A 27771-nucleotide genomic window follows, 5' to 3' on the forward strand; every position below is an offset into this window, starting at 1 on the left:
TGGATAGCTTAACCCATTATAATACATTATAATTCATTAGTTGATTTATATCAGAATCAGAATCAGAATCAGAATCAGGTTTATTGCTAACTATGTTGGACATACAGAGAATTTGACTCCGGCTCATGCTTTACTCACAGTTCCAAACATTTAACAGGACAAACCTAAACATAACAATAACATTAACAATAACAGAACAATAACAGAACAACACAGAACAATAATTTAAGATACAAAATAGAGGTAATATCAAAAATAGGTTAACAAGTAAATATGAGAAATTTAAAATAGAAAGATAAAATAATTGTGCAAAGTAAAGTGACCAGGCTGTTATAAATATCTTTGTTATGTTATTTACAGTGATATACATAAGGTGCATTAGGTGCATTTGTCTTGTATGTCTGGCATGTGTGTGTGATGTGTCGGGTGGGGTCAATTGTTCAGCAGTGTGACGGCCTGGGGGTAGAAACTGTTTTTATGTCTGACTGTTTTTGTGTACAGAGTTCTGTAACGCCTGCCAGAGGGGAGAAGTTCAAAGAGGTGATGTGCAGGGTGTGAAGGGTCTGCAGAGATGTGAACTTTATATTTTGTATTAATATCATAAATCTCTCAAATGTGTACTTGAGTAAATGTGCAGTAAAGTTATTTTTTACCACTGCAGAAATGTGAATGGTTCTTGTAATAATTGTATTTGCTGTGTTTTGTCATGAGGTAGTTGCAAAGACAGCTATCACCAACATATAGGGTCCATCCTTGAATAGGTCGCGTGCCTTTTTGTCGTCCTAGGATGTGGATTAAACCCATTGGTCCATGTAAGGCAATAGAGAGCAACTCTCGACCAATCACAGAGCAGCTTTGGGTGGAAGAGGCGGGGCTTCGATTTAAAACTCGCAAATCCACGTGTCAAAGGCAAGAAACAACAACAAGAGCGAAACCACAGCAGTTATAATTCCTAAAGAAGATATTTTAACCTGGTTATTTTATTTTCTTCACAACTGCAACAGCATACTAAACATTACAAGTATGAAAAGGGTGCATAATCAATTCTGAGGAGACAGCGCTGACACAATAATACCCATTTATTCAAGTATAGGTATGTTTTTTTTAATCAGTGTTGCATGGGATCACGCTGGCAAACAGCGTTTTATCCATTTGAACATTACATCTTCCATATCCAGGTGAATATTGCAACATTAAACAAAAAAAACTCACTCAAGTTTCTAAAAAAGTGGACGAAAATCGCAAATTTGGTTAGAACAAAGCCCACTGTAGGCAAGTAAAGCTAATAAAACATGCATCCCTGCTTATATATCATTAAAAATACAGAAATACAAGTCGGTTGGATTTAGTGAATACAAAACCAGTATCACCAGCGTCCTTACAAAGATACAAAAATACATATCTTTATAGAATTACATCTGTAGAAAAGCAGGCCGCCATTAAACTATGGGCCAAAAAATATTCCTTATCAACCAGCAAGTTTTTTCTAAACATTTCAAGAACAAACACATCAAGTTTGTTTCTGGAATTAAGCTGAATATTCAACAAAAAAGTAATACTCGTGTGTTGTAAGTGCTCGAAAACATCGGAACCACTGACGCAATAACTAAAGCAATATTCAGTTTTATCAAAAACAACAACAACTCAATCAGCAGTAAAACTCTTCCATCATTCAGTCCTGTAGTTAATCCACAGCCCATTTGGGGAACACTAAATGCTGCTCAAACAAAGCGTCCTGCATGTGGAAATAATCCGTAAAAGCCGCCTGATTTTAGGGCCAAAGTTAATCTAAAGTATCGCAAAGTCTCTTTATTCTGATCACAGTGATCGTGGTGTGTTAGAGCAGTGATGAGTCAGGTGACCACAGCTCTCTGTCGGCATATAAAAGCAGTTTCTGCAGGTTCTGGCGGTGCAGTGTGGTTTAGTCCTGTGGTAGTCAGGTCAGGTACCCCCCTACTGCATGCCCAGGTGCCTGGTAGGAGAAGCCTGACCTGGGCAGCCGGTGACCGGAGACACTGAGAGGCCGCGGAAGAGGAGGTCCATGGAGGGCAGGAGGGGCTTCAGGAGGCTGACAGGGCAGAAAGCAGAGCCTCCATGGGGGGTGAAGTTGACTTTATTGGGGTCAGGGCAGGACGGCTGGAGGAGAGGCTCCTCCTGATAGGCACTGGAGGTAAAAGAGACGGAGAGAGTAGTTTACCCCAGGATACTGGATCAATAAGGGAGAAGGTGAATGCATCCATGGGGATATTAGCTGTGTTCGAAATCGTTCCCCATCACAGAAGTAGTGCACTATATAGTGTGTACACCATTTTCTAGTGGTGTTCGAATTCTCCATGGTTTATTTCATTCACACTTTATAGCCCACTAAAAAATACCCACAATTCAAAAGTAATTTGAGTGTACATACGGTGTACTTGTACATTGTACTCCCGTATATCACAATGCAATGCGGTCTTGTTTTAGCGGAGGAGAAGAAGAAGCAGAAGAGGTGCCTGAGGTATCTGAAAGCTAAATGCAGTTACCAACAACTGTTACACACAGCTGACTAGTTCATCATGAGCTGACTAGGTCCTCACAAGTATACTACTGTTAATTGCCTGGGAAATTAGCCGTGGGCTCAATTACAGCTCGCAACCAGGACACACAACCATTGTTGACAAAATCACACTTTAACACCATCGAACCTCGAACACCCACACAGGTGTTTTCAGTCAACCAGGTTGATTAGACCTCTTCTCAGGACTGTGTGGGTGTGTCTACTGTGAATGATTGACATCTTCCTGTGTCTCCTGTTAGCTTTGGTTCACCTGTTGTTGCTATATGTGTACAATGAAATAAAAATATAAATGCAACACTTTTGTTTGCGCTCCATGAGTTCAAGACTTGTTCTATGTACACTAAATTCCTATTTCCCTCAAGTTTTGTTCACATCAAGATGCTAATAGGACAGTATCATTATTGCACGGGCGTGCCTTAGGCTAGTCACAATAACTTTTCACTTGCATGATGTTTTGGTCTAACAGGATTAACTTACGTCGCCTCCTCAGACATTCGTACTCGCTCGCAGCCTTCTGGCGCCTCGCGTTGGAAGGAGTAGGTTTTGTTGGGACGAGGAGCGGAGGAGCAGGGCTGCAACAGAGGAGGGTCCAGTGCGAACGAAGGGAGCGATGTAGACGGTGCGGGACACAGCGTCTCACACTCCACCGGCTCTGCGCGACAGGACAGAAATATCCCAACTTTTATTTATAATATGAAAATTATACATCACTGTTTAAAACCTCAGTATGCGGTTTAAAATCACGCCACACAAAATGTGACTAACCTGGCTTTCCCATGGGACAGGGGGACTGTGATGGAGTCAGTGGAGAAGGGGAGTTTGAAGGAGACAGAAGCGATGGATCAAGAGGACAGGGGGACTGGGAAGGAGAGAGGAGGGAAGGATCCAGATCAAGGGGGCCCGGGGAGGGCTCGCTCTGAGAGCCACTGCTGCATCTCTGGACAGGGATTGGGGCCCTGTGGCCATCTGGGATATCCAAAATCTGGAGGAAAAGCAGTGAAGGGGTCAGAGCAGCAACAGAAACAACGCATGGAGTACATGTGTGGTTGTTTTTCTTTTCTGGGAGCCAGAGGTTACTACAAAAAGGCTAGAATGGATGTGGGTACAGATTACTTTTTTATTCAATTTCAAAGTTGTTTCACGACAACAAGCTCATGATTACGATGTCTAACTTGTGCAATACAGCTGCTTCCACATTAGGTCAAAATTGGCTCAGTATGCCGACGGCTGGTTGAAAGACACAGTCTCTGACTACGGCGGTGTGCATTTCTCTGTGGATCTGTTGGATTTTTTTTTTATATGGGACCTTTAAAGTGTGAGTCTGGCTCAATTGGACCCCATGGTCTTTTTTGGCATGAATATCAGATAAGCCATCGGCCATCGAAGTTTTTTCGTTGATCAGAGAAATCCCGGAGAGAAGCTAACAGCCAGACGTGGCTAATACTGATTAGCTCGGGGCGGCTTTTTTCAAATCACTAATATTGCTCAAAATAACACCAAACCTCTGCAGTAGCATAAGGGTCCCTACACATAAAACGAAGCACCAATAACGCACTTAGGGAATCTGGAGTTTATTTAAAAAAGAGTGTTTTACGATGCTATCGACTTGTTTCGGCTGCCTATCAATATGAACATGAATCGGCTGCAAAGGCTTGTAGTATTGTAAAAAATATTAGTGGTTAAAAAAAGCCTTTCTGGATGTGTTTGGCCCTCTGCCCCGACTCCGAGCTAAGCGGTGATAGCCATGTCTGGCTGTTAGCGTCTCTTAGGGATTTGTCTTTTGATAGTTGATCACCCAAAAAACCTGTCCTGATGGATTATCTGATGTATATTAATGCCGAAAAAGACCATGGGGTCCAATAATGCCAGACTTACTCTTTAAGGGAAAAGGCAACTATATATTAAACTTTCTAAGCTCGACCCTCTGTGATTGTAAGCGTAGCTCAGTGTTCTCACCTCGTGCTGATCGTCAGGTTTCTCAGAAACAAACACCTCTTCCAGCTCCAGGTTGAGGCCTTCAACACTACGTCGCAGCCGTGGGGCGAGCCTGTTCAGTGGCATCAGGGGCAGTGTCTGAAGAGACAAAAACAAGTCGTCATAAAGAGAGAGAGTGTGCTTTGGGGACCAGCAAGCACCTACTGCGAGCACCTCTTACCAGAGCAGGAGAGTCCACGATTTGTTTGTTTCTTTGCGTGTTTTTTGGACAATAAATCATTGGAATCTCAAAACCTTGGCACAGACTTATTTTCCCTGTGTAAACCAGATACTGTACCCATGCTGCATCAGTGAGTTAAAGTTTGATTTTGCCAACAAATAGCCACTACAGTACAAACCTGTGTGTCAGATTTATGCACATTTTGATACAAAGCGGAGCTGGTACAGGCGCAGTTTCCCAGATCCCAAACACTGATCCACTACTGCTTTATTTTAATGCTGTAAGATTCAAGCACTTTTCAAGGTACCTAAACTAAAAAAATCCAGATTCTTAAAGCCTTTGTCATCACATCTTTGATTGGGATTGTTCATTTCATCGAGCTTTTGGTTGACATGGAGTGATTGTGTCGATTAAACACCTGATTATGATGGAAAATATGTTCAAATTCCAGCACATTCCTGACCTTGAAAACATAACCGTTGGAATAAAACTTTGTACAAACTCTGTATGACAATTTATACAAACACACTCTTATATGTGTGTATATATATACATACGTATATATAATATAGATGCCAATGTTGATGTCTGGCTGAAGACTTCACTCTTGTTACAGTATGATACGCTGGTTTCAGATTGTCTTTCTGACAGCATGGCCGGAGATGTGATGACAGCCGTTCCTAAGAAAAGCACCACTGTTTTTTTTATATCCCTGTTACTAAGAGGCTTCCCAGTCTGCCTGAGGAAGACCGTCTCGCATCAGCCATAGTCATGAAAACTTTTGTTCTTTTGTGTCCTTCCCTCTCACAAGTCATCAAAGAGACAAAAGAGCAATGGTGCTACCTGGGTGATGCCTGCTGCATGACCTGCTGGCAGGGGGTGGTGGGGGAGCTCGTACCCTGCTGAGGGAGGGACGTGGCGGGAGCGCTTCTGCAACTGGTTCCTCAGCTTGGCCACCTGATGGCGGCGTGGAGAGGGAGAGACAGAATGATTCAGGAGTCACTGCGATTGATGGTGAAAAAAAGGGTGAGGTTACTCGCTCTCCCCTCAGGGGGGCTGTGAATTCTTCATGCTCTCAGTGGGAGGGTGCACAATAAAGAGAAGGGTGAGAAACAGGAGGTCTGATTAACTGCTACTTGCCTCCCTCAGGTGCTCCGCGCTGCCCCACGACGCGGAGCGCTTGTGTCCGCTGGCACTTCTCCTTCCTCGGGTTTCCTCTGCCCAGGAACTTGGAGTCTTTGAAAAAATAAATATATATACACCAGTGTGGTGAATAAAGAGTGCAGTGTTTGGGGGTGTATGGTAGAAAATGGCCCTTTTTGGCAGCAATTGTAGCTGACCTTTTAGAATTTCTTTTAACCCAGTAAACTCTTATCAACACTACAACTTGAGAGTACAACACAGAAGGAGTGGAGCCCCACAGCTGTCTTGCACACCTGCCCCACAACAGCTGTACGGAGGAAGGCGACGAGAAAAAAAAACACCCTGCACTGCAAAAACAACCCCGGCGCTTCCACACACACACGCATAAGAAAACATCCAAACCACATCGTTGTAAAGGCTATAAATACAGTGCAAGTAACAGCATTCAACACCTCGGTGCACTTCCACGATAACAGGGCCTTCTTATTTACATGGCCAGTGGAGGAAAAACAGCTAACGGAAAATAAGGAGACTTTTTTTCTGCACTTCTTCTTTTGTCAATCAAGCTTTCACTCATGTGACCGTACCGATTTCTTCACATTGACTCTTGATTTCCTACCAGAGGGAGTCGGGTTGACGGCCCCCGGCTGTTGGTCGGGAGCAGACAACTGGCAGTTCATCTTCACCAGGTGAAACCCGGGTCGAGTCAACCCGTCGGATCAGATACTCACAGTCGTGGTGTCCACTATCAACTGCTCCACACACTTGCAAACAATCTGACCCACTCTACTGGTGTCCATGCCATTTATTAGGCAGCTAACGCCACTCATTCATCTCTCACTGCCTGCAGCGTGGCCGGGTCAAGGTTTTCTGTCCCCAAAATACGACCTGCTCTTTCTGCGTTGGCCTCAGTGAAATCTTACTAGTGTCATCTCTGCCTGCAGCTAAACACTGACACCATCCTGTCCTGTCCCAGTTATCTCATACAGAGTGCATCGCCCCGGCTAAATAAGTCAAAATGCAGAATGAGTCAGTCGTACGTTGACATTGGTGTAGAGTTACAGCTGCCACCCCCCCTCAATAATCCAACACCAACAACTCCGCCCTACCCAAAACATGAACAGGGGGATCATGGGACACAAACCTATAAAAAGACTCAAAGGCAGCAGAACATTTTGGTCTGGCTAGTGTTTCCATCTTGGACGACTTATTGACTTAAAGGGATAGTTCTAATATTTTGAAGTGTGGCTATATGAGGTACTTATCCACAGTCAGTGTGTTACCTACAGTAGATGGCAGTCAGCACACCCCCATGTAAGGTGTGAAAATGTAATCAACATATTTAACCCAAAGAAAGAAAAAGATACATATAAGTTTAAATGTACGTAATATTTAGAATATTTTCACAGCATTACCTTGCCATCAGACAGCCGTGTTTAAGTTTACACAGAGGAACTGAAGCCGTTTTCTCTGCTCTCGTCAAAGCCGCCAGACTCCCTTGGCAAAAACATTAATTTTACCTTGCAGTGCACAGGAGTCCCGACAGGGACAAGTGGTTGAAGATGAATGAATGAACTTGCACTGAAATGCAGTCTACTGACCCTGACATAAACACTTCCTTACACATTTGTTTGTTTAGACTGTGTTGATTCAATTTGTCAGTGTTGTGTTTGTATTATATAATATTATAAAGGTTCTTATTTGTCCAATCCTGCACATGTATACATTATTTTTGAAAATATATTGTTTTTCCTTTGATTACCTGTTTATAGAGCCACTACAACCTACTATCCAAAATGCAATATTTGTTATCCATCTACTGTTTTTGTCACAACAAATGCATGCATTCTTAGCTATAACATGTATTATATTCTATTCTTTCATATTCCTATTTTATTCTTCTCTATTTCTAATGTCTGTGTTTATGCGCTGCTACATTATTCTGTTGCATTCTGTGCAATGACAACAAAGACATTTTATTCTATCTGTACTTGTGTTACTGGGTGTGTTTGATAATATTGCCATGTCATGTCATGTGGAACTGACCAAATGTTTGACATGAGAAAGCAATAAAAAACAACTGACTTAGTAAAACATAATAATGTTAAAACCTCTTGTAATGGGAATCCACATCAGATGCATTTTTGCACAATTTGCAGGAACATTGCCAAACGAAGAATGAAAGAAACTCAGTTATATCATCTGAAGTAATGCAGAGGAACTATGTCAGGAGGAGGTTCAGGGTGGGGTGGTGGTGTTCATGCGAGTGTGTGTGTGGTTGAGGAGAGCGCTGGGGGATGGGGTGTCTGTATAATGAGGTCAGGAGGGGTCTGTTCCTCACAATGGAGGCAAAGGGGGTTCGTTCGGGTTTAAACTGTGTCAGGAGCGAAGACGAAGCTGCAGAGCTTGGTGATGTTGGTCGGGGCTTTGTGCACTAGTTAGGAGCAGATACAGTCGAGAGGGGGGGAGCGAGGGAAGAAGTTTAAAGAAGAACAAAAACAACTATTTCCAGTTGGCTGACTTCCACCCGCAGCGTCAAACTGGAACCACCAGACACCTGCAGACCCAACATCAGATATCTCTATAGAAACCCTTAACATACAAGTAAAAGCAAGGCGTAGAAAACATTTGGTTGCCTGTCTGCTTGTTTCTTTTCTTTTCTTCACTGCAACATGAAGCAACAGGTTTTATGGGGAAAGTGTTCTTACACCAGCAGTGGTATAACAGGCAGTCACTCATCTGCACCCGCTTTTGTTAAATTACAGTAATTACACCGGGATATCACCACTAATTTGACAGTGCCATGATATATTAATATTCACCTGTGTGGCTTTATCGTTGACGCAGGTAACAGCCGTGCCCTCTGCCTCTTTGGGCCACTGTCCCTGCAGATAGGGTCCTACGATGGCGTCCAGAGAAAGAGTTCGGCGTATGGTGGGTTTCGGCGGGCGAGCCGTGGTCCTGTCAGCTATTTTGGGAACAGAAATAAAATAAAAAAAAGTCAGTGAACCCGTCTGTGTTGTGCAAGCCTTCACTCAGTACTTGTCAGAACGATGTCTGTCTTGCAGACGTTATAAAAAGTCCTGCCTGTGTGATCACGTTTAGCTTCTACATATGTGTGTTAAAACTCCTTATAAAAGAGGCTAAACAGTATTTTAACACCAGTGGTTCTCAAAATTGCTCCCAGGCTTCCTCCCCACCATGCAGTGTGCAGAGTGCTGGCAGCTCTTTGTAATCTCTGGCAGGTGTGGACCATGCCTTTGACCTGTAGCAAAGCCATCCAACTGCACAACACTGACAACAGTCGAGTATATCTGCTGCCAAAAAAAACGCACTCACAGTACAGTATGCTGTCATGTTGCAGGGCAGACAGGGTGTATAAATAAACGCCACGACATGCATCTGTGACGTGCATGGATACAGTTAAAAGTACAGCAAAGAGGGGTTTAAGGCGGCTGCTGTGTTAGCTTGAAGCATGCAGCCGAGATGTCACAGGTCAGAGTGCAAAGGGGCGACCGAGTGTCCAAATAACATTATGAGAACAGTGTTATGTTTCAGGGTAAGCAGCCTTCATTGTTGACTTAACTTCTTAAACATAGCATGTTGGAATTTTACTTTTTAGACCACAAATCAAGTGAAAAGTTAATAGTTCACTGAATTAGCAAAAGTGTGTTCTGCTTATCTCAAATGAAGTTTTGTAAATGATTCACTCCTGTATGAGCACGCAAGTTAAAATGTAAGATCATAAACACTTTTTAATTAAATTGTGTGCATGCACGGGGCCTGCAACCAACTTTATGATTATTTGCTCTATTGAGTAATTTCTCGTTTAACCAATTTGTGCCCATCACCGTATAATGTTGCTTAACGACACACCCTGTGACCTTATTATCATTTACTCTCCCTTTCTAACATATAAGACGAGGAAAACGCATCTTAGAAAGGGTAAAAAGTGTGTTTTGCAGATGTCATTTAAAATATGTCTACTATCTGTTTAGTGTCTTGGCCCCTGTACACAAGATTCAGATAACTTAGGGTGTCCCATTTCACACATCTTTATTGTGTAATTTTAAACTGCGTTTAAAGCAGCAGATCTTCACACTGGAGACCCAAATCTTTGACATATTTGCTTGAAAAATCAGTTTCTGTCAAGCGATTATTCAACTGATCCAGAACTGCAACAACGAATCGATTAGTTGTCAACTATTAAAGTAATTTGAGTCATTTTTAAAGAATGAAAAGTAGAAGTTCTCTGATTTCAGCTTCTTGAATGTGAATATTTTCTGGTTTATTTCCTCCTCTGTGACGGTTAACTGAATATATTTGAGTTGTGGACAAAATAAGACAATTGAAGACCTCATCTTGGGCTTTGGTAAACGCAGATTGACGACTTTCTGCCATTTACAAACCAAACGGCTAATTGATGAATCGAGAAATGAATCGACACTGAAAATGGTTCTACTTTCCTTTGTAATAAAATAAAGAAAAAGAGAAGTGATGCGAATACATTTGTAAATGAAACTCTTGACCATGAGCAACATAATTTCATTATATAAAGGCTGTCAAAAGTATCGATACTGTAGTACTTTCCAATACCACGTGTTTCAAAACGACAGGTATCCAAACTATTAAAAAAACAGATCTACAATCGGATTTTCAACCCAAAGCTGCAACAGGGAACAAATCAACTGTGTTAGTATGTGATCAGTGGCTCTTTCTGTAACAGCTCTGTGTGCACGTTGTTCATTTTAATTTAAAAAATCCTATTTCTGCGTCCTGGAGTGTTTTTCTTTTTGCCTTGGTATCGAAAGAGATATCGAATACCGTTGTTGTATACCTACTAATAATAGTCAGTCATATCGGTCATATATTGATCCTAAAGTTGCACCAAAGTAACTTTTCAACCCTGCACCACATGGAAGTGAATGCAGCTTCACCCTCCTCCTCCTCCTGCTGTGTATTTACCCGTCTTGACCTCCCTGCAGAGGAGAGCCGAGCACCTCTGGAGCTGGTACGGGACTGTGGCTCTGAGGGGCTGCAGGCTGGGGTTACTACTGCTGCTGCTGCACCCCCGAGGCGCTCCTCCACTTCTGCCAGACATCCCCCACTCCTCTGGGCTCCGCTTATAAAAACACACACGCACACACGCACACACACACACACGGCTTTGCTTTTTCCTTCTTCTCGTCGTTCACTGCAACTCTCTTTTCTTCCCACATTCAGTCCATCCGCAGCGGTGATCCACAGCTCGGATCGGGCCTCTCGTTGGGCACCCAGCTTCCTTTGGGGATCATGAACATTTTGTTTGCGCACAGACGAGGAGCTGTCGGGTGCAGTGCAGCTTAACGCGTTCCCATGACTCGCTTCATGTTGCTTCAGTTTGAAGGAAAGGGGCCAGCGTGCAGCAGAGACGCGCTGCTCCCTCACACTCCTCTGCGTGTTTCCCTGCTCTGCAAAGTGACAACACAACAGCAACTATCTCGTGGAGTGTAGGGCTCCCAGGCAGGACGATCTGGTTGGTTGCTGCAGAATACTACTGAGCACGCATTGGTCATCACACCCATCTGTCTCCTAAAGGACCCCCCCAAAAAAAACTTAAAGCTCCATCCACTTTATTGAGATTTTCCTTTTTTGGCCCCACCTCTTCTCCAAACCCTGGAGTCTGTTCACAGTGTGTGCGTGTGTGTGTGTGTGTGTATGTGTGTGTGTGTGTGTGTGTGTGTGTGTGTGTGTGTGTGTGTGTGTGTGTGTGTGTGTGTGTGTGTGTGTGTGTGTGTGTGTGTGCGTGTGTGCGTGTGTGCGTGTGTGTGTGGGGTCTTCAAAGTGTGCTTAATAGAAGCTTAATGAACTCTTCTATAGGACTATTATTTAGTATAATAAAGTACAAGATCTCACTTTTATCAGTGGTCAAAGTCAGAAGTTTGGAAAAACGAGGTGGGAAAAAACTCACATTGTGTTTCTTATATGTTTTTAACACTGCATGTGCACACATATTTAATATTTAACTTGTTACGAGTTCACAGATAACTAAAAGTAGAGTCTTTGAATTTGTGTGTCTTGTTCCTGCCCAGACAGTCGGGGGCCTTTTACATGTCTGTGCCCAGGGGCCGGTTGTCTCAGAAGCCATCCGTGATTATCTGCGTGTAACTTTGTAATGAAAGAAGTCAAAATAACTACTACAATTTCAAAGTAAGCCTGTACCTCATCTATGTTAACCCTTTAGTACTCCTATAGACGCTTACTGCAGTTTTAAACCCGTGCAATAACGCTGTAATGTATACAAGGAATATACTTTGCAACCACTTTTACCAAGAAATCTGAGCAGGAGGTCTTGTAGAATCTGTATATATGGTCAGCTGTGTGTACAAATGTGTTGCTATAAGGCTGGTTCAAGTGTCATAACCACCTTTTTTTAATCTCATGTGCACTGATGAGGGCTGCAGTTGTTCTCCAGAAAGACATCAGCGTGTGTAGATGTTTCATAAACTCTGTATTTATTCTAAACTCTTCATGAATAAAGCGCTCTCACACTGATCTGTTGCTCTGCTGACTGTGAGGGGATGTGGGGCTCTCTGAAAGGCGCTGTGGCTACGTGGAGAGATCGAGATCAATCGGCAACAACAACTGCAAAAAATGAACACAAGGAATTGAATTAAAAAGCCACATACATCCTGATTCTGCTACTATCACTATTCTCTCCCACCCATGGTCAAGGTCTGCAGTAAGACAGCATCCATGCAGGGGGAACGGCTTCAGCATCTTTGCTCAAACATGTCATTAGTTTGGGTGCAAAGAATATTTTAATTCATCTGGAGGAAACATTTGTGCAGTCCAACCTGGTCTAGTTGCTTAGAATTGAACCATAGTACACATCTTTTACCACAAGATGGAGCCAGAGCATGCAGGGTTGTTGTTTTTCTTCTCCCTCTCTCCCTTATTATCTGCACAAACAGACACACATAATGGAAAAAGGCAGTTTATTGCAACAAAAATAAACAAAAATAACCAAATGAACACATGTATATAAATAACAAACTGCTGTATTGGATAAAATCAGACAAATGAACATATGTGCAAGCTCAAGATTTGATAGATTCAATAAATAGCTGCACAATTTTGAACAGTGTGAGCAGGAATGATATGCATGACCCCAGATCTAATTCAGTCACACACACACAACATGAGGACGACCTGTAAAACCCCTCCTCTACTTCGTATGCATAATCCACATCTGATCATCACATCTCTCTCTGTAAGTGGCTGCATCCAAAGAGCTGCAAGTGCTGTTTAGTTACATTTTTTCAAGAAAACAGGTGCACAAACACACAGATGATGCAATCGGGGAAGAATGCTGAAATTCAAATAAGGAGAAATATGGAAATTTAAGGGAATAAATGGGGGAAAGGTCTGACAGGAGTTGCACGATCTTGGATGAAGGGATCCACTGATAGTACAAAGTAGTTGTGGGAAAATGTGAGAGTCGAGCGGATAAGGCGAAGGAGAAGGGAAAGAACCAAAAGAGATGGATCCTTTCAGCTTCATGATGACTTTACTCTCATGTGTACAAAAATCCAGAGATGGTGTCGTGACTTTTCCTGTTCTCATGGAGCTGTTGTTGTTGGTTTTGGTGGATTGTGGGATCAGGTATTTGGTCGGGTCAACGCAGCATCACCAGGCAGGCAGGCAGGCAGACAGGCTGGGGGGTTAATCTCTCCCTGTTTGTTGGTCTGGAGCTCCTAGCTGGGAGTGAGCGCAGGGCTGGGTTCAGTGCTGATGTTGACCAAACACTCGCTGGACTTGAGGCTGGCCAGGGACTTGGAGCTTGGTAGGGAGGCCAGAGAGCCACACAGACCCAGCATGGAGGGAGTGTTGTCTTTTCCTACAGCGAGAGAATAAAATTGAGCAGTACATACTTCAAGCTGCCCACACGAAACACCATAAACAGCCATCAAGCCTGCCTTTGTATGAGTATGTATGTCCATGTGCATGGGTGGCTGCCTCTGAGAGGCTTTTATGCAGCAGTGGAAAGAGCACTAATAATTCTACTCAAGCAGAAATGTTGTTACTTTACTGCTGCGTTTTCTATTCTGGAGTAAAATGTCGCTCTGGAGTAATTCAGGGCACTCTGTTCCTATTATTGCATAAAACGCCCGATAGAATTACAGTCAAAGTGCAGGGAGCACACTTTAATGTTGCATGTAGTGGTAGTGAAAAGTTTACCTGCTGAAGTCCAGGCAGAGTCCCCGTTCTGTCTCCCGTCAGTCGTCTGGGAGTCAGAGTTCAGACTGACATCTGCAGAAAGTTGCTCCAAACTGTGAAAACTCCTCCTGAACGGACAAAGAAACATCATCGTGCCACAAATATCTCAACTTCTGTACATTAACTGCATCTATTAGCATCTGCCTACGCTGGCCTTACATTAAACTTAAGACTTTCCTGGAGATTTGACTTTCCACTTTCATATTAAAGTGTGACCTCGATCGTTTGGTGTAGGTGGTCTAAAAACTCAGCCTGAGCTGTTTTTTCAGTCTTTCACTCCTTCTGTTTAGTATTATCGTATGTTTTTAGTCTTTGCTCATGCAAATAGTGAAACTCAATGACGTGAACATTGCCAACAACCAATAGGTGCACTCTCTCCGGCGCCAAACAGGAAAGCAGAAAACCCAGTAGACAGTACACATGGAGGGGTGAACAAGTCTCGGTTCTCTGAACGTAATGGAGTTTCGGAGCATACAAGACAGAGTTATGATTCTGTGTTTAATTCAGCAAGGATCTGATCCAGAAAACAGCATTTATTTCAGGAAGAAAATTACATTTTTAAAACCGTTCCCCCCTCATTCCCACTGTCTTCGGTTCTGGTCTGGTCTCGTTGAGGTGACAGAATTGAAAATGTAAAGTTTGTACGCGAAACAGTCGTCTTTATGGATTATATTGATTCAGAATACTGTCGACATCTTATGTTTTTTATATCTTGTTTCTAGACTTGTGTTTTTTGCAGCCACGTAAGGAATTGTTAATATTTCAGATTTTTCAAAGGGAGTTCGGTGTAATATTGCCACCAGAAGCAAGATGGTAAATAATCTTAGAAGGAACCAAATTGTAGTCTTTGCAGATCGTGACCCTGAAAGATCTGAAGAATCTTGTAGTCTGTTAAAAACTCACATTGTCTTTCAATCTGAGAGGGTGTCAGGCTTACAAATAACAATAAAATAGAAACCGTTGATGTAAGTTTACCTGCGGAAAAGCTTGACATCACCCTTGTTGTTAGCGATGGTGGACCACTGGTTGACCAGCGGGATGGAAAGGTCTTTAGCCAGATGGGAGGAGTCACAGGGCATGAGGGCAGAGCTGCACCAAGCACAGAGAGCAAATAATCTGATTCAAAAATTATAATAAAAACAACTGTTTGTAGTTATATAGCTATTTTAAAACCTTATCTTTAACTCTTCTTCTAACCTCTGCTGAACGTGCACATAATGTGTGATGCTGTAAAGTTGATCAGAGAAAGAACAAATAACGTTGTGAATGTAATGCACAGTTTGTGTGTGTGTGTGTGTGTCTCACAGTTGTGCCTGCAGCTCCAGCACGACGGCCTCCAGCTCCTTCTTCTCCTGCTGGCTCTGGACCGTCAGCTCCTCCACTTTGGCTCTCAGACGCTTGTTTTCCGTCTCCACGTTCTTCAGCTGCGACTCACGCAGGCGCACCAGCTCCTCCAGGTAACCCTGCAGCATGAAAAAGGAGAGAGGGATTTGTGTGTGTGTGGAGAAGCTTATAGTGAAAAACAAGTATTTAAACAGCTTTAACTTGTTTCTAATGGTGGACTGAACCTGCCAAAATAAAGAAAATAAATACATAAATAAATGACTTGATACATGAATTAATACATTAACTGTGTCAAAAATAATTCAATTAAATGTAGGCATTCATTAAGTGATAGAATATGACAAATCAATATTTACATTTCAATTATTCATTTAATAATTCATAAATTTATTTATAATTCATTTTAAAATAGATTCATTCTAAAAATATTTAGTTTGTATTATTATTATTATTTGTATTCGTTTTTATATTCATTAAATGTATTTTATTAGCATTTTCTTTTGCTTTTTAAACAAGATTATTTTAAATTGATTAAAAATGATTTATTAATTTATTTCTGTATCTGTTGTTTCTTTTTTTATAGATTTATTTTTACATTTTTTTATTTATTAAAAATGATTTAGTTATTATCTCTGTATTTCTTTCTTTATACATTATTTGAATGACGCCCCCTGCATAAAATAAATACATAAATGTAAAAATGAATAAACAATTAAATAGGAAAGTAAATACGGCAATGAATACAAAGGTAAATAAATAAAGAAGCTAATTAAAACAGAAATATCAATTTACTTTATATATGATAAATTAATAAATGTCTTTATTTATTTTTAATATAGGTTGAAGATGAATGAATGAATGAAAGGATTATTTTTGGTGCATGTAATTTCAATTTATTTCAAATAAGATCAATGAATAAACGCCTATATTTATTTTTATTATAACTTTTGGTACATGTCATATTAGTGTATTTTATATAAGATAATTAATAAATGTCTATATTTATTTTTAATATTATTTTTGGTACATGTCATATCATATTATTTCAAATAAGATGAATGAATAAACGCCTATATTTATTTTTATTATAACTTTTGGTACATGTCATATTAATGTATTTCTCGAGTCATTAATTTATGTATTTATTTTGGATTTTGGCAGGTTTCAGCAGTTGCTGTGAGTCACCTTCTGCGCGTAGACGATCTTGAACCTCTGCTCCATCTTACGGCACTTGTTGCTCCAGCTCTCCTCGTCGGTCACCAGAGGGATGTAGGGATGCTCGGGCACGCTCTCCTCGCTGTTGCTGCTGTCCACGCTGCGACGGTCCTCTTCATCGCTCAGGTAGTCGTAGCTACACAGAAGAGAGGCGACAAGTGTTGCAGCGTTGCACACGAAAGTGACGCTCAAAGTGGAGTGACGGGGTCGGTCTCACCTCTGAGTGAACTTCAGGTAAGGCGTGTAGTCAACCACAGCCGAGGACTTCCCATCCAGAGTCTCCCCCTTCAAGCAAAAACTGCACAGAGACAAAAAAACAAACATGTTTTTTTAATTTCAAGGTTAAGCAATTTAATGCATTGTATATAATGTATAATAATGTTAACTATTATTTAATATTTTTTGTTTATGAAAGCAACCTCCTGAGAACCTTTGCAGAGTCATATTGGTGCAAAAACAACATAGAAAAGGTTTATTTTCATTCATTTTTATATATATTTTTTTTAATCATCATACAAATACTGCCAGATTAAACATCAAAATAAACAGACATCCTTACAGCTTAAGATCTTCTAAAATTCATCATGTTTAGAATTTATTTTATATATTTGCAGATTATCCAAAATGTGAAGAAATATAAAATACAGGCAGGCTACAGATAGCAGTCTCTATGGCAACAGATTTCCTGTTCACGCCATTCCAAAGCATGATATATATATATATATATTTATATAAAATATATTAATCCTATATGAAAAAATAAAAACAATAGGAGTGAAAGATGCCATGAAACTTTTTTTTGTTTGTTTTACACAATAATAGACAAATCATTTTTAGATTCCTGACAGTATCAGAATCAATGTAGTTCTTATATCCCGTGTAAAACTACACTGTACTTGTTATGAGTTGAAAACCTGTACGGTTTGTACATTATCAGTAATGATTACTCAATTACATCACCACTGCTGTGAACAACAGACTAGTAGTCAGTGACTTTGCTCTGATCACAGACTCTGCAGGAACATTTTCAAACCATTAAAATCATTTTAAAATCAATATTTTGTGTCCTATTGATTACTTTAGTTAGCAGCCGTGTAATAAGCAAGCTAATGTAGAGCAAGTGGGTCACTATTGCTCAATAAACCACTTTAATTCACTTTATCAATAAATATCAACGTATTAAAAGCCACAAAATGTTCAGCTTCATATGTATACAAAGAGTGCTGCACTATACTAATGGCCTGTTTTATACTGTATATGTGTCAGACATACTTTTCACTTACATAATTGATACAGAAATACATTAAACATGAGAGTACGTATACATCTTATCACAATGTATTATTCATTGATACATACTACTGACTAATACCTGGACGGTTACTCGACATGGGAGGTTGCAAAACATTTCTAATAGATGTACTGATATTTATTTGATATATTCCTATTATAAAGTAATGAAAATAGGTTGTAAATGTGTAATTCTTTCAGTATTAATCTGTTAATCTGTACTCCCAAAATAGAATATGTTATACCCAAATTCATAGTGCAACTTCTGGGCTCCTAAATCTTAAATATTGGGCCTTAAAAAAAGGTTAGGAGGCTGGGGTGTACATGCACATATATATTCAAAAGTGTGTCTTCACCTGAAGTCAATGGCACTCAGTCCAATCAGCATACCAGTCAGGACTTGGGCCTCCTCTCTCAGCATAATGGCTCCATCATCATAGAACCTCCTGCCAGGTGAAGAGGTGGTTATCATTTACAAACTTTCAGATTTGACCTGCATTTTACAGTATGTTAGATGACGAACACCTGCAGCAGACACGCACTTTCCTCTTGTGCAAAGAAAGTATTGCCTGTTACTTTTACTCTGGTTTTTAGGATGACCAGACATGAAGAATGTGTTGGTTGATCTGTTAAATCATGACTCTGACCTGGTTGTTCTTGTGTCCCTCAGAGCGGTGGACACGTATTCAGACAGACGCTTCTCCATCAGCGCCACCCGAATCCATGCGCGCCCCTGGAGGACAACGTGAGAAGTGAGTAGGAACAGAGAGCTTTCTTTGCTGCTCTCTCTTGTAATATCCCCCACAAGTACACAATCAGTCATGCACACAATCCTGCATATGAAATATCCTCGCCTTGGCCCGTGATGTGCTGATGTTCTCTATGTTTTCGATGCTGGCGATGCAGTTGTTCTGCACCTTGCTGCACGCCAGCCGGATATATTCCCAGAAACTGCGCTGTCCATCTGAACTGAACCAGCTCCCTGAACCTGGTCCAAGATAAAAAAAATAAAACACAGGAATTAATCACTTCTGCTGTGACAACAGCCCACACTACAAGCATGCAACCACGGCAACAGTGCAGGTCACCGTATAAGCATGCACGTTTTTACTCTTCTAATAAAAATATCATTATCTTTTCATTGTTAATATCTATGATTTATCTATGATCTATTCCAGTTTTATACGTTTTTACTGCCTCACACTCAAAGTCACATGAACTGTCCATGTTTTCCTGTGCTGTATGTTACCTGCAGTGTTACCTTTGAAGCGGTGGCTGAGGATGTGCTCTAAAATGGCGGCAAAGTTAATAAACTCCTCAGATGAGTCATCTATGGGCTCTGCTGTGTACTTTTCTAGAAGAGTCTTTACAGAGAATCTGAAATAGAAGCACACAGAGAAAGAGGAGTTAGAAAAACACGAGAGATAATGCGATAGTGAAACATTCTACTTTGCATATATGAAGGCTTTGAACTTTCCCTTGGTTGTGAGCTGCACAAGCCGCTGAGATTCAACCGCGTACTGTACACGAGCAGACAAATGTACTACTGTATTTGAACCCTGCAACAATAGCTGGGAGGAGGCTTTTTTTTTTTTTGGGAACCACGCCATCTTATCACACTGAGGTCACCCCAATTGTCTTGTGTACTGCACAAAGTACCCCTTCAGTGCTTTGGCAGTGTTATCATGAAAACAATACAATTAACCCCCTGTCTTTTCAGGCTTTGTGCACGCTGGGCTTTCGGGTCCCTTTGGGTCTTGTCTCTTTGCGGGACCGGCCAGCATCAAAGAATGATCAAATAATTCCCTCCCCCTCATCTATACATGGTGGTCTGATCTATTTAGGGCAGCCGCTGCCGCAGCTTTAGTTTGGCTTTTGACCCTGCTGCACCATAAGCAGCTTGCATGTTAAGAGGCGGAATCCAGGCACGGGCTCGGGCTGACTGCCTCCGCTTTCATGGGCAACACTAGCATCACCGAGGGCAAGACTGCCCTGGCAGTGGGACGCACCTCCATAGCCAGGGGAAAGACTACTGTAGCCATGGGCAACTCCTCCATCTTCAGGGGAGTGACCACCACCTCCATGGGAGACTCCACCATCGAGAGGCAAAAGACGACTGTGGCTCTGGGACGGGCCAGCTTCAGCCGGGGAACCACAACCACCTCGTTCCGGAAAGCCTTGATGTCCAAGCGCAGGACCACCTAGATGGAAAGGACCCCTGAAGCCAGGGCTAAGACACCCAAAGCAGCCAAGCAGTCCAAAAAAGACTCTAACAATGAGTGGAAAACCACATTCTTGTCAAGCAAGACCTCCTTCACCAAAGGCAGGGTTTCGATCCTGAGGACTAAGTACGCCATCTCCTGGGGTAAATCCTCAATCTCCTGGAGCAGAACCACCGTAACTTTGGGCAACACCAGCATAGCGGCGGGCACGACCTCTGTCACACGAGGGGAGACCACAAGCTCTCTCACCACTCTGACCTTCACCCATGGGACCAAGTCTGTGTCTGTGGTCAAAGCCACCCTCGTCAGGGGCAAAGAAAGGCACAGCAACATCTACTGGGATTTTCACACATGATTCCTGCACACAGTTAAACACCCAGGGATATTTCTATCTGGTCAGTTTTAGCAGGTCAGTAGAGTCAATAAAAAAGAGAAGCTGCTATGTTTGTGATCAATGTGTGTGTACAGGTCATTGTGGCATGACATCAAGTGAGTTGCAGCTCTAACAGGGTTTGCAATCAAGAGTGAGATTTTCCACAGCCATGCTGAGCTTGTTATGCAAATGTGACAGCGATGGCATGATGGTTTATGGCGTGTCTGATTGGCAGGGAGGGAAAGTGTGAAACAGCCGCGTGGGACGTATGTGGAGGGACAAGAGAGTGTGTGTTTTTCATCAGCACTGTTCTCCTATATTGTGCATGTACAGTCGTCAACATGTCTACATCTTTGGTACAAATGTGGTACTTTTTTGTGATAAGATTGGTTGCCTGCATTTCCATAACTATGCTGCCAAATTTATAAATACTTATAAAGGTAACATGTCTAAACACTGCTTGACTTGACTGATTTGTAAATAGATGTGTTTCTGTGTACGATCTAAACGACATAAATGGTAGAAATGAAAGACTCAAATGCTGCAATGAGTTCAGCGAGGACACAAATGTGTAGTAAACACGTACTGAAGGAACCACACCCATACTTCACAACACAAATACAGGAGTGGTGCAATCAATACCCTCACTTGCATGTGTAGAATATGAACACATGCATCCTTTCTCTTAGCGAATCTGATGCGGTGCCACTCGCTTCGCATATGGCGCATACAGTCGTACACAGAGGCTGTCTTACAATCAGAGGCTATAGGGAACAATGGCTCAGAAGAAAGTGATGTCACCACAGATTGCTCCCTTTTCAACAATGTGTCCTTCAACTGTCCGGTGTCGTCGTGGAGATGGGACAATCGCTCTACTGTCCCCGTCCTCACAGATAGGCTGTGGCCACCTACGGCTGCCTCTGTCCATTCACAGGGACACATGGGTGGTATGTGGCCTTCCAGAGCCCACGTCGATCATCTCAACGAAGGCATTATGCGACACGGGGGTCGCGCTCTCCACGCTTAGCATTCTGGTCTTCTCTGGATTGTAGCTGATGTTACTATTACCCACGAGGGGCAGAGCGGGACGTGCTGCATGAGTGTGCGATGCTTCGCTTTGAGTGAGCCCCGAACCCCGTCATCGAATCTGGGTCAGGAAGACAAGCTTCTCCTCAATGGGCAACACCAGCTTCACCGAGGGGAAGACGGCCTTAACCCTGGGCAACACCACCATAAAGAGGGGGAAGTCCAAGCTTGCCATGGGGGGTTCCTCCATCACCAGGGGCAGGAGCACTACATCTCTGGGCTCCTCTACCATCACCAGCGGGAAGACCAAGATTGCCCTAGGGGGAGCCTCCTTCAGCAGGGGCACCACCACCACCTCTTTTCGGAAAGCCATCTTCCCAAAACGCAAGACGCTCTAGATGAGAGGGGACCTCAGCTCGGGGGGGGGGGACAAAATATCACAAGAAAGGAGAAGAAAGAAGCACCATCACAAAGAACAGTTGGACACCACGATAGCATCTGCACAGGGTCTGACCCAACTGAGAGCCAAAACTGGATTAAATTTACTTTTGGACCTTTGACTTGTTTTGTGTCATGCCGGATTTATCAAGGAAACAGGTCAGTGGTGCTCAATTTTGTCTCATAATGTTATCTGCAAAGACAGAGTAGGTCAGTCAGGTTTTAAGGTATAATAGAGCTGCAGGACGGTATGTGCTCTTCTCCACCATGACAAACAAACTATACTGTGTGTTGGGGCAGAGATTCACAATAAATTTGTCACATTTAAGCTCCCCAAAGATATCAGCTCCTTTGAAATGACTTCATCTGAAGGAATCCAATTGCAAAATAAGTTTTGTTTGTTGTGATTTTATAGAGAATTGTACTATTCTGTCCAAAACTTAAGATGAAGAGACAAACATATGGTCAAATCTGGTCATTTGTGCAGACTTCAAAAGCAATTCCTCTTCATGCAGAGTGTTGAGGAGACCTTGGAAAACCAAGTGCCCCCAGTGGTTCCCAGGTCCCAGTATGGGAACCACTGATTAATGTCTAGTAACCCCTTTTGTTGATGTGATAGCATTTATAATCACAACAGAAGGCAGTTGCATAAAGGCGATCTGACGCGATGAAGTGGCAGCGTAATCTCAAGAGCCACATAACAGCAGATCATTTTAAATGAATTTAAAGTCCTTTGATCTGAAGGGGGAATTGCTGGCGTGCCTTAAATGCAAATGGCTGGAGCGGAGTAGCAACATGCTCTTGGTACGATTTGACACTGAAAAACAACTGCAGGGCCTTCTGACAAGCTTCTTTTGTGCCCCCTCCCGCTCAGCTTGGATCGCAGCCAAGCCCACTCTCAGCGCTCTTTAAATGCCCTCTTGTTCTCCTTTCTCACCCCTCTACTGTACTTACACAAGAGCGTTTGATCCTCAGCACCACCTAGGATAACCACAACTGCATTTATCAGCGGTGACACCTAATCTAAACACATATTAACTTTCTCAGCTTTCATTTTCTCAACTTTTCCCCCCTGACTCCTTTCTCCTTTTGCCTCTTTCTGTCTCTCTCTTTAGTCCTGGCATAACCAGCAGGATCAGATGACACAGGCAGACTCCTTACTGGATGCGGCATTGTGTAACATCAGCCAGTGCTGTTGTTTATCATCCTGGACTGTCGGGGGAGATGTCCTGTCCCGTACTGGAGCTGCACAAACAGGCCAGGATAAAGAATCCTGTGTGCTTTGATAAATATTAAGACAAGAAAGATCATTTCGGCCAAATTCGAACAAACTAAAAGATGTAAAAATGCACCTACAGCAGCAGGGTGTGTCTCCCTCTCTCTCTCTCTCTCTCTCTCTCTCTCTCTCTCTCTCTCTCTCTCTCTCTCTCTCTCTCTCTCTCTCACACACCGGCCCCGTCTGTGAATAGGTGTCCAGGCAAAGTGTTTCATGGTCAGAGAAGGTGAAGAGGGATAAGCATGCAAGATGTACAGTGAGGGTGTTGGGCTGAGAATTAAAGAGTAAAGCAGATGTTTGAACCTGACAGGGGGGTAAAATTTAGTGGTGTCACAGAAAAATTGGTGGTGAGAGAGTATAGGCTGAGTAACAGCTGAGAGACCCCCAAATGTTTCGTCAGACCACCGTCTGCTGTAATCTTCACATACTTGACGATTAAAATCAGGGAAAATGCGAAAGAAACTGATCTATAAAACAATGTTATTCCAGACATGCAAAGATTTGATGTTATCCCTGAAACACGGAACCGAGAGAAGGGCAAAGTGGCATCCTTTACTATTCAGGATTTTTTTTATTTTAAAAAGCCACTTGCAGAAGAAGCATGAGATATGAATACGGCTGTGTTTACTACAGCACAGGACGTTTTATTCTGTCCTCTCGAGCCACGCCCCGGAAGAGCTCAAACCTCAGCCAAGATGCACCACATCGCCTCCCTCCCTCCCTCCTTTCACTCCCTGTTCCCTTTTGTTTACAGGAGGTAGCTGAAGGGATACCACCTTAAGTCTCACTTATCTTATCTATGTTTTCTTAGGTTCACCGTGTCCACGGCAACACCATTCCTCCAGTCAACGGCATGAGACTAAAGCAACAAAACAGTAAATTTGAAACATTAAAGTGCAGCATGTAAACAAATTGCATCATGACTGTCTGAATATATTGCCTCAGATAAAAGCAAACTTGGACTTTGATGAAAAATTCCCACCGACTGCAGAAAAGCCTCAGCCCTGCCGTGTTAAGATTAAACCTGTTGCTAGTGGCAACAGCACAGAGATACAGCTGATCACGATGACACTGCTGTCACTGTGGACATGATGAATATCACCAAGTCTCCTAAAAGCCAATTAGACAAAGCCCATTTGGATTTTTCTGATGTTGCCGGGTAAAGAAACTGCAGCTGAAATGGTTCTTTTCACGTGTTAACCCTCAGTGTGAAGGCTGATACGAGCCTCTGCAGGAGGAGGAAATTAAGTATTCTTCTTAGTTAATATTTGTTGCAACTTTTTTACCTGACATTATCATCTGCCATTATTATTCTCAGTCTGAAGTCTTTATTGTAAGCCTCGTGCAGAAACTGTTCCCTGTGGTGGTGCACAATGTTTGATCAGGTTTTTCTTTATTATACACAAATGTCTATTGCTGTACATATGTGTTTCTAATTCATGAAATGGGCTCATTCTGTTAAATATGACACTGTAAACTAGAGGCACTGAAACACTGAGCAGACCTCTGTGCCTGCTTTTTGTGTCCCATATTGTGCCAGATCATGTGAATACACTTTTTCAAAAAAAAAAGAAGAAGTAAGGACTGTGATGCTAGTTTTGTCTTCGTTATGATCCCCCCATGGTAACAACAAGTGAGTGTTTTGGCCCCAAACCTGAACAGAAACAGCCCCTTTCTTTCTCTGAAGTCCCACAAAGGAGACATAACTTAATCAAAAACGACTTGTTAGGAGTTGAACATGTTAATCTGTGTGTGCGTGTGCTGATTGTATTTTAAACGTGTATGATGTGACAGTGAAGGAGAAAAGAGGTCAGACTTTATACATAAATACTTGCATTAGGGGGGGAAATAAAGGCTTGGCCTGGTGTACTAATCGAGCACTAACGTCAGCTTAGTTACTGTAGCCAGGCAGCAGTTGGAGCTGTGGAAGTAGCTGTGTCTCAGCAGCACGACAGAACCTGGATCGTGGATCCTGCACCAACACGATGCCCAGCCTGGGGCCCACACTGCTGATTCAGAATCTCTCTCCAATGAGATTGTAAGAACACACAACAACCTTTGACTACTTGAATCACCTCTGACCAGAACGGCATCAAAACATTTTTAAATAACAAAGTCAGAAACATCATGAATGAGGAGATGCAGATCTGACAGCGACACAGAAGACGTTGCCTCCAACTGAACCTAATCAATGTCATGTTGTCCATTAGAAAATGGAAAGAAAATTGTGTAGTTAAGTGTTACTGATGGAAAGCTGTTTGAGATTTATTTCGGTCTTGTCCTGTGTGTTTCTTATTAAAACGATTAAATAGGTCATGGCGCGGTCAGGCCAACCTAAAAAAACAACAGTGTTTTTGTTCCGTCCCTAATCTTTCTCTGTGTCGTGAGTCCGTCGTGAGAACTTTTCTTTCTTTGCAGGCATGCTCTGTGTGATGTTGTGTGTTTTGCTTCACTGTACGTGTCACTAAAATGCAGACAGAACCTTGGACAGAAAGGAACTGGAATAAAAAACGCTTGATTGTGTGTCTACCTGAGAGTCTGGGCTTTCTTTTTTTTACCATGTACATTCACTGTGGATATTATAATAAGGCCAAACAGGTTGGATTCCTAGAAATGAAAACGCAGCAGGATGTGGAGGCATGACGTCACTTTGGCAGAACGCCTCACACGCTACATAAATAATTACGTCCCTGTCTGCAGAACCATTTATGACTGAAGTCAATTTGCAATTTAAAAACCTGTAGCAACGCTGTACTAAAATTTACGAGAGCAGTATAAAAGCATCAAAGTATGAGCTGTAACAAGTCTCTGGTGATCGGGTATCGGGATGCTGCAGATAATATCCTCAAAACATAACAGCTACACAGTATCCCTGTTAAGAATATTATCATTAATGAAAAACATTAATGTATGTATATTTTATATTGCCTGTTGAGGAACATTATTGGACACCATAAAACAGGAAAAGGTCATCACTAATATTATATTACCGAGTCCCTCGGAGACGCTTCAGTCCGAAAAAGAATAATTACATAAATACTGCAATAGATTTTAAGCGCATTTAAAGGTCCTATATTGTTTAAAGTGAGATGTTTTGTTATAAAGTAGGTTGAGGTGCTATATAAATACTCAATCAGGCACAGGTGTATTCAGAAAAATCAAAGCATTTAAACATGTTCTAGTAGAAAACCCAAAATACAAGTATACACCTGAAAACGTGCACAATATGGTACCTTTAACTCTATATTTGACTTCACACAGGCTGAGAGTCACAAGATGATTAAAGGGGAAAAGAAGGAAAAATATGTATTTATTTGTCATAAAATAAGAATTTTTCTCTAAATTTGTGCTATTTTTATGTGAAGTTCTGGATACATTCACATCCTCTAAGCACCTGAAATACTCAAAAATCAATCTTTGGACAAACGTCACACCAATAATGTTCACATTACGGACTCAATATGTAATTCTAGGCATTTTAGGGGGGTCACAAGACAAAAAAAGGTTGCAAACTACTGGATTAGATCCTAGTGAGACACACGACTGATGACAATGACAACATGACATCACTGTGAAAGAAGTAGAGTAATCGACACAAGCACCTGGACATCATCGGGTGAGTTAAAGGTCCCTATAACCTCTCTGAACACTGTACAAGATGCTGATTAATCAGACGGCCCATGAGCACTCACTGTACTGTGCAGGCTAAGGGACGCTGATGGGAGGAGGAGCAGTCCTTGCGCTGCTCCCAATAACCTTGTCCCATTCAGGCACTCGACCTCATGGAGGAGGAGACCTGCTGTTGTATTTCATCTCCGGCTCTATTATGATAGGCAATAATAACCCATGATAATCTCATTTTAATTCATCATTTGAAGCTGCATTTATCAGTATAGACGGGAATCATTCAGGTGTATCAACCTATTAAAAATAAAAGAGACTTTCCTGTGAGATTTTTAGATATTAAAGGAAATAAAGATATGATCTTTAGAGGAATGTCAAAGCATCCAATGAACACACTGAAGATTCATATTATAGGTCAACAGAAGCTGGTGTTATGAGGGGTATGTGAAGGTGAACACGCACCTGCCTCCTCTAGCATCAATTTCTTATCAATTTATTGTCATTTTTCTGCATTATTTTCCATCTATTGTGTGTTCTGCTGCATGCTGGAGTACATAAACCTCCTCCACTGCGGTCATTTCATTAAAAAGATGAGCTGAGCACCATGCACGGGGCTGGTTATTTCAGAAAATGCTTTAAAACGACGGTGTCGTGATGTATACCTGCAAACCGTGATGAGGTTTTTTCGCTCCACACCGACGCCCCGGGCAGACGGCTTTTTCGATGTCAGACCCATAGCCATTGCTGTGTGCATGCAGCCCGACTCCATCCAGCGTCGGCCCCGGGGCCTCTTCGGGATCCGTGCCCAGGCCAGGACCCCTCCCTCCGCGGGCCCAGTGTCCTACAAAC

General features: G+C 42.2%; 2 protein-coding genes across 2 annotated transcripts; both read right to left on the minus strand.

The window, feature by feature from the left end:
• Positions 1–1061: 1061 nt before the first annotated feature.
• fam117aa (family with sequence similarity 117 member Aa) lies at positions 1062–11295 on the minus strand. Its single transcript, XM_083930733.1, has 8 exons — positions 10821–11295; positions 8678–8823; positions 5853–5948; positions 5556–5669; positions 4514–4630; positions 3323–3539; positions 3035–3209; positions 1062–2164 (listed from the first exon to the last, which is right to left on the minus strand). Exons 1-8 carry the CDS (start codon positions 10954–10956, stop codon positions 1954–1956), a joined length of 1212 nt encoding a protein of 403 aa, XP_083786859.1. The 5' UTR covers positions 10957–11295; the 3' UTR covers positions 1062–1953.
• Positions 11296–12925: 1630 nt separating this feature from the next.
• rundc3aa (RUN domain containing 3Aa) lies at positions 12926–27697 on the minus strand. Its single transcript, XM_083931765.1, has 11 exons — positions 27585–27697; positions 19225–19340; positions 18818–18951; positions 18611–18696; positions 18320–18409; positions 16891–16971; positions 16644–16809; positions 15420–15577; positions 15090–15203; positions 14076–14182; positions 12926–13734 (listed from the first exon to the last, which is right to left on the minus strand). The coding sequence occupies exons 1-11, from the start codon at positions 27689–27691 to the stop codon at positions 13592–13594; spliced, it is 1302 nt and encodes a 433-aa protein (XP_083787891.1). The 5' UTR covers positions 27692–27697; the 3' UTR covers positions 12926–13591.
• Between the last annotated feature and the right edge of the window lie 74 nt (positions 27698–27771).

This window comes from Echiichthys vipera (genome assembly GCF_963691815.1).
Source record: "Echiichthys vipera genome assembly, chromosome: 17".
Classification (NCBI taxonomy): domain Eukaryota; kingdom Metazoa; phylum Chordata; class Actinopteri; order Perciformes; family Trachinidae; genus Echiichthys; species Echiichthys vipera.

Coding starts and splice junctions, on each gene's coding strand:
- fam117aa (XM_083930733.1), bottom strand. CDS start 10,956: ATGTCTGGCAGAAGTGGAGGAGCGCCTCGGGGGTGCAGCAGCAGCAGT. Junction 5,949..8,677: donor TCAACGATAAAGCCACACAG/GTGAATATTAAT, acceptor ATTTTTTCAAAG/ACTCCAAGTTCCTGGGCAGA. Junction 4,631..5,555: donor ATGCAGCAGGCATCACCCAG/GTAGCACCATTG, acceptor TTGTCTCTTCAG/ACACTGCCCCTGATGCCACT.
- rundc3aa (XM_083931765.1), bottom strand. CDS start 27,691: ATGGAGTCGGGCTGCATGCACACAGCAATGGCTATGGGTCTGACATCG. Junction 18,697..18,817: donor TCAGCACATCACGGGCCAAG/GCGAGGATATTT, acceptor GTTGTCCTCCAG/GGGCGCGCATGGATTCGGGT. Junction 18,410..18,610: donor AGGGACACAAGAACAACCAG/GTCAGAGTCATG, acceptor TTCACCTGGCAG/GAGGTTCTATGATGATGGAG.